Here is a 9,484-nt window from a genome sequence, read left to right as displayed (position 1 = left end):
GATCTGTGTGTGCCACAAGCTGCTGCATCTGGTTTCGATCAGGACAAAAAAAAAAAAAAAAAAACAAGAATCGTGAGATCATGGGAGGCAAAAATTCAATAAATAAATAGAAATCAGTGATTTCCTTTACAGTCAGCAAGAATCGTCAACTGTTTACCTCCGGATCCTGTCTTGAAACCAGCGCATGAGACGATCAGAGCAGCGGTGTTGACGTGTGTAAAGCGGCTTTAAAGAGGGTGAAAGGATCACATTCCTGACGTGACACATAGTTTGAGTTTGAATGACTGATGATTAAACCTCCATGCGATTCCCTCAAGTCCTCCATCGATCTGTTGCTCTTCCTCTTCAAGCACATTTCACTGCGTTCATGTGACGTTCAGAGACTGCTGACACACACGTGTGAAAGGTGTGAAAAGCAGGCAACCCTTTTTTTTCTTTTTTTTCCACTCCTCATTCCCACTTCCCCCAAAACTCTTTAACAGGCCTGGCACAGACTCTATAATGGGCAAAGTGGAAAAGCAGTTTAGCCTCAGCAGGAGCAGCACGGGAATACATTTAAACACTGGAGAGATGTTGGCACACTCACACAACAAAAGCTTCAGCAACACGGTGAAGAGAAAGAAAAGCAGCAAATGATTGAAAATAAATCATGACGTTCTTTTATTAAGTAACAACAATCTCACAGGACCTCCCAGTCTGAAGCCTGCGAATAGAAAAACTGCAGATACGGCAGTCCCTTCCTCTGCAGTGTGTGCTGTAAATAAATAAATAACACTTTCATCCTCCAGTACATAAGGGCATCAGTAAACCACAGGACGTCCTCTGCCGTCACGTGTTGGAGTTCTTCCCTCTCCTTCATAATTCAAGGCGGCATGCAGAACACACATATGTACAGTTTGCAAAGAAGGAGCGGCGCAGCAGGCCACCGAAATGTTACTGTGATTCAGTACTGACGACACAAAACATAGAGATCAATCTATATTCATGAAAATATCTCTACAAAACTATTCAGAGACTCGTAGTGAGTCAAAGTTCCTCCCCTCAAACACTCCAGGGAGAATTTCACCTCGAGGAAGATCGCATACTTCCTGAAAGTGTCTGAATGTAACTCTACACCTTTGGCTTCAATTCAGTGCACACAAATCTGTGAATATTCAAATAGTTCCAGTTCCACCTGCAGCCAGCAGTGATTCCCATCTCCTATTACCTGGATTCCCTCTGAAGCTGCTCGCCCCCCCCCCCCCTTTTTTTTTTCCTGATCACCAATTTGAACAAAACTTAAAAGTGAAGGTTGATACATGCCCAGGAACATCGACGTACAAAAGCAGTGGGGACTTTGTGATTTTAGACCTCAGGGTGGGAACCGCAGCTTCAGAATCTTTAATACTCCCACACAACCCTGAATTTATACAATTATAGTGAAAAAAAAAACCCCAACAAATCTCCAACCAAACACTCGAAAAAAGAAAAGAAAACAAGTGACAAGCACACTAAATAGAAATAAGAAGTGAGCTGTTGTGCTCGGAAACATTTCATCATTTTGTTTTTCGCCACAGCAGGGTTGTGAACGACTCCGACTGCGTGTCGTTGACTGAAAGGACACGGAGGACACTCGCTCTTCATGCATAGATCGTCTCGGATCACTTGTGTTTTTGGCCGAAAGAAATTGGCCCATTTTTGGTAGAAAAAAAAAAGGTTTTCATTCACAAACAGAACGGATCATTGGGCAGGAGCTCATAGAAACGCTGCACTGAACAGACGTAGAGATGGAAGGAAGAGATTTAAAGAAAACTGTCGTCAGTCGGTGATAAAAGTCAGTTTAGAAAAAAACAACAACTACCAAATAAAGCAATTCTTGATCTGTCCAGTGTCCATCTGCTACAGTTCTTGACTCAGTCGGTTTGTCGGTGAAACAAACGATGGGTTCACACCGGGAGAAGCTGAGTTTCCTGACCGCCGCGTCCTCGCAGAGCGGATGCTTCCTCTGTGGCGTCTCTGGAGAGCGGACACCTCCACCTCCACCTCCAGCTCCACCTCAGGTCTCAAAATACTTGTAGATGTGGGAGACGTAGTGCATGACGCTCTGCCAGTCGGGCCGGTCGGTCTTCATCAGCTCCTCCATGTCCTGATGGGGACGGACAGAGAGACAGACAAGGGGACGGCTGAGGATTTAAACTGAAGCGGTTGACACTTTATGAGCAGTTTCATCATCAGGTCAAACAAACGGCACTGTAACGACACAACACTTTACCAAAATACAACTTTAATCGTCCTCCACCCGGGATTCATCACGCCGAGATTTTAAATTCTTCCTTCTCAAATCAGATGTATTTAAAAAAAAAAGTATTATTTTTTAATAACATGGAAATAAAATGAATCCCCAATTCCCCCCCCGAACACGGGACCATAATCATTTATCCATCCTCTATAGCGGAGAGATCAATTCTCCTCATGAAGAATTAGAACTACTGTGAGAAGCCGAGACAGAAGTTCTACTCAATTCTGGTCTTGTTTAATAAATGTCCAGTTTGTCTTCAGGCTCGGGGAATCTGGTTTCTTCCTGAAGCCAAAAAAACCCCCAAAAATAAAAAACAAACATGCATTTGGGTTCATCGGTGGCTCTGAATCGCTTGTCGGTGTGAATGTGATGCTGTGTTTGTCCTGTCATGACCTTTTGACCCGGAGCCCGTCTTCACCCTCACACAGCTGGAGTCTCCTCCTCTGCCCTGAAACCATCGACCGAACCAAGCGCGAATCGACGACGGACAGATGAACGTTTCTCTTATTAAAAAAAGCAGAATGCTAAGACAACCCTTCCTGCTCCGGAGCACTTAATTTCCTGAATTAATTTCTTGTTTGGTGAAGCAGCAGCGACGGGTTCAGCGTCGCCTCCAGCCATGAAACCACGAGCTCTGGAAAGTCAAAGCAGCCATGTTGGAAGAATCATCTGATTTTAGGTTTTGTAAGAGAGCCGAAGCCCAGATCTCTTCAATGTGTATTTGTTTTATCCAGTGAGTTCTCCTCGCTCAGTATGAATGCAAGTTCCTCAGGGGAAAAAAAAAAAATATATATATATTGACAGTGCAAATCAAAAAATGGATGTCTGACCACAACAGTGTACGTAATTATTATTTCTTCACACAAACCAGACAAGAGAAGTTTTCTCGTCTTGCGAACATGTTACTTCCTCAAGTTACTTCTGTGTAGCGTGTTTCACTTTTCTGTGTCGAAGAACCACTGAAGAAACTCCCTTAACAGGATGTTGGGTTACTGTACGCAATTCCTGTTACGCAATAATTAAACATGAACAAAGCAGCTCCACAGTGATTTGGCTGCACTTGAATAATCAGAAATGTCACAGGGCTTAATTTCCCTTGTAAAGTGTTTTATTGAATGTAGTTTTAAGAAACAAACCCCCCCTTTAATAGTTCCTTCTGCTCATGCGCCAGTAAAAAAAAAACATGGCGGCCTCCGCCGAGGAATGACTCACAGTCCGTATTCTACTTTTATCCTCCACATCGGTAGTTTAATAGCAGAGACTCTCTCCTGATAGCATCGGAATCGTCATCAGTCCACATGAATGTTGGGTTCTCTCCATTTTCTACATGTGTTTTCATTACAAAAACCAGCTACAGGGCCCTCTGGTGGCCTGGCATGCTAACTACACCTGCTGCTGCAGTGGAAACGCACCACTTTGGGTGTCGTCACGTGAAACGTTGTCGTGTAAACGAGGCCTAAATTGTCGTTCTGTGTGATTGTGTGTCTCTGCTTTGCTCTTGTGGCCTGAAACGTGATGAATCGTGGGATTCAGTTCAGTTCACAGGAGCGTGACTCAGATTCAAGCAATAAAAAATGATGGATGGAGTTGAAAAGTACGATAGCCTCTCGGTTTTTATTAGAGAATAATCCAGTTGGTTAAAGTAATCGTTTTTTTTATCCATAGAGTTTTTGTGTCACTGGCATGGGAATAAGTCTGCAGAGTCCTGCTCTTGCGACCACAACCACATAATGACAAATTGATAAAGTAAAGGGAAGTGAACTTTTGGTCCGAGTGCAGCGTTTCAGATCCGACTTCCAGATGCAGATGAAATGATCTGTGGCGCAGATTTGTTTACTGTCGGATTATTTGCGTCGGGCTTTTTGGATTCATACAAAGTTTCATCATTCGTCATCGAGTCACGAAGCCGGTGGAGGAACGAGGGGAAGATGTGATGTGATGTGAGATGTCCACATCAAGCAGAACCACGAATTCTTCCTGGCTGGGAGACCCCCCCCCCCCCCCCCCCCCCCCCCCCCCCCCCCCCCCCCCGGGGGAATCATTCCGGTAAATCCAGTCCTCTTTGTTCGTTTGTACTGGAAGCGTCTTGATTGAATCAGTGTTAAGTTGTTGATGGTCCACAGTCCCGCCGGCCTGTTTATGTGAAGGTGAGGATACATGATGAAAAAAAGCCTACGTGTGGATTTGTTGTCAGGAACAACAGATCCCGACATGCTGGACCTGGAAGCAGTGAACTGAAGATGTGCATCAGTTTAACTACTTTCACAGCCAATACACAAACACCGATTATGTTTTCATCACAAATGTCCGCAACAACACCTGCTTTGAAAGAACCAAATAACACCCAACCTTAAAAAGCCTCTAATTAAAATCAATTCATGATATATTGAAGTTTCTTCGTAGCAAGAGTGTGAGCAGTTTCAGCCAGCCTACTGTGGTTTCAGTTTGTCTCGTTTCCCAACGCGGTGGTTTGAGGCGGGCCTGGCTGAGGTAGGAAGCCAACACATCACACACTTCCCTGAAGCGATCGGCTTACTCAAGCTGCGACGACAGTTATGATTCGGTTTTGTCGCGTTACCAGGCCGCCGTCAGCGGCGGAGGCTCTCGTCACGCTGTGCTCACGGGAACAGGGACGAGGACGAGCCGAGAGCTGCTGAGGATCTTAACAAACCATGTTTTCAACACGGTTGATTAATTAAGACTTTGTTTCAGGTATCACGGTGAAATTGTCAAAATTAGAATTTCACATGTCAAAACAAAACCGGATTGAAAACCTTCTAGGATCTAGAGCAGATCTGTGAAACTGCACATTAGCTGGTGTGGTTGTGAGAGACGGCGGCACATCAGCGATTCTAGAGAGTCTACGTTTGAGGAAATCTAATTTCAAGGTCTCGTATCCCCAGAGGCCCCAGATGTGAAGGAAGTCCATCGTCTTCCTCGCTGGATTGCTCCAGTTTCTAAAGCTCAAGTGTGCTTATACAGGCCAATCAGAGTTTCCCTTCATGACATCACATGGGGAAATAACCACTCCCTCTGGTAGCGGATACTTCATTTGTCCCTCCCACAGGTAGATGAGCTCTGCCCTCTAAAAGTACGAGCGGGTGCCATTTTTTTCTCCACACAAACACACCTGGGAAGCAGACATGGAGGAGGTGTGGACAAACACAGCTCATTAGCATTTAAAGGTACAGACACAAAAACAGCCTGTCGAACTCAGTGGAAGGGCTTTTAGACCAGCGGAAATTCAGGCCCAAGCCTGCGTTTGGGGGAATACACCTTGAATACAATGAAAAATTGTCAAATATGGGACCTCTAAGTAAAACAAAATCAGGGGCTTTTTATCTAAACTTAAGTTAAAATGATCATCTATTCATTTTCTTTACCACTTAAACAAACGTAAGGTCCTGGAGCCTGAACAGTTAATCTGGATAAGCACCAGCCCCCATCAGAATATTGAGATTCGTATTATTTCACCACCATCACAATATAAAAAAAAAAAACTATGTTAGCATCTGATCCTCTAAGCTTTAAAGCCTACAGACCTGTGTGTTATTTACAGGAAGTGCGAGTGTGAGAGAAGAAGCAGCTTCGCTTGCCTGGCGGCGATCACTTCACCACGTGTCGTTTCACAAACTTTGATCAAAGAGGACGCGAAGTCAGCCTTTATGTGCCGCGACTCTCAGCGTTCGTCTTCGGATCCTGCAGACATCTGGCACTCTCGCTGGCGGCTCGTACCCATCCATTAACTTAATTGCTCGCTTAAGTTTTATTTTTAGTCTGAAACCAAACTGGCTAATCCATTTTCAGCCCTTGTTGACATTTCGGAGTCGACACTTTCAATTTCGGTTTCAGCATCACGGCCAGGCGCCGTTACCATGCCAACGCCCCGACTCTTCGGACTTGATTTCATGTGTGTCTCTCGATCACAATGTTTTAGCTCGTCCATAACTGTCATCACGTCATCATCATGGCGACTTTATTATGCTATTAAACTGGAAAGTGGATACAAATGTATTAAAATTGCTCTTTAAAAGACTTTTATTATTATTATTATTATTATTACTAGAAGCGGTAGAGACAGTGGTAGTATTAACTGTGGGAAGACAAACTAAAAAAAATAATGGTTCTTGGTTTGGAGAGACTGAATATGTCTTTATTGTTAAATTTACCAAATTCAAACCATTAAAAAAGTTGTGAAATACAATTTTTATGTACATATTTAAACGAGATAGAAGACAATAGAAGATATTTAAACTTTTTCTGATAATGAGGCCAGCATCCCTTGAGAAAGAGCAATAAATGCACATTGTGAACTTATAACAACGTCATATCAATATTGCGACTTGATATTTGGCATAAATGTTAATAACTTTAGAACTTTTCTTTCTCCCAGGAGGACTATATCATATGTGGCCAGGGTAATCTTAAACATACAGACTTACTGTGACAGATTATGATCAGCTCGACTGTGGCCTGAAGACTTTAACCAACCACGGTACCAAAACTCCATATTGAAAAAACTTTGACGCTACGCTTCCACATCAAATGTTTCCTGATCACATATTAAACTAATTGGATGATTTTGTGCCTAATAATTATATGTAATGTGACACATGTCCATGTTTTCAATGCATTTTGTGTATTTTCATCATATTCACGTTTACGACACAGTTTGATAAGAGATGATTAAAAGTACCTTGCTTCCGCCCGCTGTTCTCAGCATTCCTGCCGAATGCTTCAGTCCACATGAGAAATGAGTGGCTCATGTTTTCAACAGCTAATTATTGTGTCATTATATTAGACGTGTTTCCAAAGAGCTGTGACTGAGGAAACCCGAGGTTATCCGACAACAAAAGCCCCGGTAACGGATTTGGAGGCGTTAAGCTGCAGACTGGGGGAAGGTGTGTGTGTGTGTATGTGTGTGTGTGTGTGTGTGGGGGGGGGGGGGGGGGGGGGGGGGTGTAACAGCCCCACGAATCATTTGTTCTGAAGCTTAATATCCTGGAAGTGTGATCAAAGTGTACCGCGTCCAATTTGTCTTATCAAAGGCTGTGTGTTATCTGCATATGTTTGTTTGTCTGTGTGTGTGTTTGTGTTTATGTGTGTATGCGAGGTCTGCAAGCAGCTGAGCTCACCAGAGAGGTTTTGATGCCAATGCTCTCGGCCGCCTGGAAGGCCAGGGTCAGATTCCGGACCTGGAGAACAAACAAACCATCGGGCGTTGAGAAAATGTGGAGCTCTGCAAAGCGGTCGGCGTGCGGCACCACACACGGAGCTTCACACTACAACAACAAGCACAACACAAAAACCCAGGACACAATCAGAAATGAGTCTGTGTGTGTGTGTGTGTGTGTATGTGTGTGTGTGTGTGTGTGTGTGTGTGTGTGTGTGTGTGTGTGTGTGTGTGTGTGTGTGTGTTGGTGTGTTTTACATGTGTGTGTAAATCTAATCTGGCATCAGCTTAATTCTCTGGTGCAGACTTTTAAATAATGAAACAGATGTAGTGCCTCTGTCGTCAGCATAATGCTGCACGCACACGCACACACACACACACACACACACACACACACACACACACACACACACACACACACACACACACACACACACACACACACACACACACACACACACACACACACGCACACACACACCTACAGGACTAATTTGTCACGTAGGATGTGTTCAGGTCTGCTCTGAGGTGTTTGTCTATTGTTTTCATGTTGTAGCCGGGTGAAGGACGCGCCGTCCCCAGAGAGGAGCCATATTGTTTGCCACGTTAGTGCGTATACCACCTGTACGTCCACATTGCAGTGATGTCATCACTCAATGCGAGCCGCGGCTCTGGACTCGGGATCCCCTCAAACAAACGCCGCTTTCATAATTCACCTCCCACACCGTCGCTGATCCGGGCGGACGGTGTGTGTAACATGGAAAAAGGACGCCTGGCAAAAAGGCTGTGAAGCGTGAGGCGTTGTTGTTGTGTCGTCAGGCTATTTTTATAGACGACAGGTTTTTGCACAAATAGTTTCATTATCACTGAGACAGGAAATGTACATGGCTCAATGATTGTACAGATAAAAATATAGACGTGAGAAGTTCGTGACCTGGGACAGATGTGAGGTGTACATTCATTTGTCATCATGTGTGAAATAAATAAATAGTGTAAAAAGGAAAGAAATATCGAGAAGATCCACTGGAAGTTTATATTCAAATAAGTGTTTTTGTTGACGATCGCTGCTGGGATCCGTAGGTGACGAAAACACTATTTGAGGCGTATTAATCAGAGGCTTTTACTTTCAAAGTGGAAGTTAGAAAGGAAATTCTTCATATTGAAGCGCCGTAACTGTCCTTAACTGCAGCTGTTCGATATTCACCACAGCAAATTGATTAATGTAAATTATTTTTACATTCAGTTCAGAAAATTGTTTTAAATAGAATAAATATTAGTTTTAAACTCCAATCCTTCCCTTTGGTCATTACTTCTCGTAAAAGTTAAATTGGACAATATTATTAATAGAGTTTACTTATTTTATTACCTTTAACTTAATAGAAGCGATACTTCATTTTTGATCCTTTTGCTTTATATGTGTTTTACTAATTTCCTTGGAAAGCACCGTGACTTGCTGCTGTATTAACACATTTGCCTCGTCTCGCCTCAGAATGAAAGAAAATACAGCATTCTGGGTAAATCAAACGTATTTGTTGCTATATGGAGAAAATATAAGGAGAGTTACAAACTGGGCGAATTTCCCTTTAGTTTTTAAAATTCTAATTTCTGACACAATTCTGCATGTGAGCGGTAGAACACCGAAAACAAAGAAACCCTGCACTGCACCGCGGTGGCGGCCCCGTGATCGCTGGGGAAAGTAAATGAGTCGGCGTTCAGATAAAAGGGTCAGAGTTCAGGGGAGCGTGCGCAGCAGAGCCACTGGGCATTATGCGTGTTTTACGTGTCCCTTCGGTAAATGCATTGATTTCCGATCAGCCTAATGTGCTTAGCTGAACCCTGACTGCTGAGCAGGCGCGGCCCAAATGGCACGACGGCGCTATTCCCTACGTCGTCCGCACTCAAAGTTCAGTTTTAGTTAATTTCGCCTGAAATAGCAGCGGACGCCCCCCCTCCCCGGGTGTGCTTTGGAGGTCACGACCCAGCCGCTCCCTCTTCAGCACTTTGCTGACGCTGGAGAGGAAAAAGTCCTTTTT

The 9,484-nt window shown here is 43.9% G+C and overlaps 1 protein-coding gene across 3 annotated transcripts in view; it reads right to left on the bottom strand.

Annotated features, from left to right (window-relative positions):
• Nucleotides 1-690: 690 nt before the first annotated feature.
• Nucleotides 691-9,484, bottom strand: part of specc1 (sperm antigen with calponin homology and coiled-coil domains 1) — a 75,608-nt gene continuing 66,814 nt past the window's right edge. For all 3 annotated transcript variants that reach the window (XM_080509368.1, XM_080509369.1, XM_080509370.1), the window contains 2 exons: nucleotides 7,414-7,473; nucleotides 691-2,125 (listed from right to left, as the gene is read on the bottom strand). In XM_080509368.1, coding sequence (XP_080365494.1) covers nucleotides 2,036-2,125; nucleotides 7,414-7,473 — 150 coding nt within the window. In that variant the 3' untranslated portion in view covers nucleotides 691-2,035. The remainder of the gene's footprint in view (nucleotides 2,126-7,413; nucleotides 7,474-9,484) is intronic.

Source organism: Blennius ocellaris, assembly GCF_963422515.1.
Source record: "Blennius ocellaris genome assembly, chromosome: 14".
NCBI classification, from domain to species: domain Eukaryota; kingdom Metazoa; phylum Chordata; class Actinopteri; order Blenniiformes; family Blenniidae; genus Blennius; species Blennius ocellaris.
The sequence above is the reverse complement of the archived record's forward strand: the minus strand, read 5'-3'. Positions and strand labels throughout refer to the sequence as shown.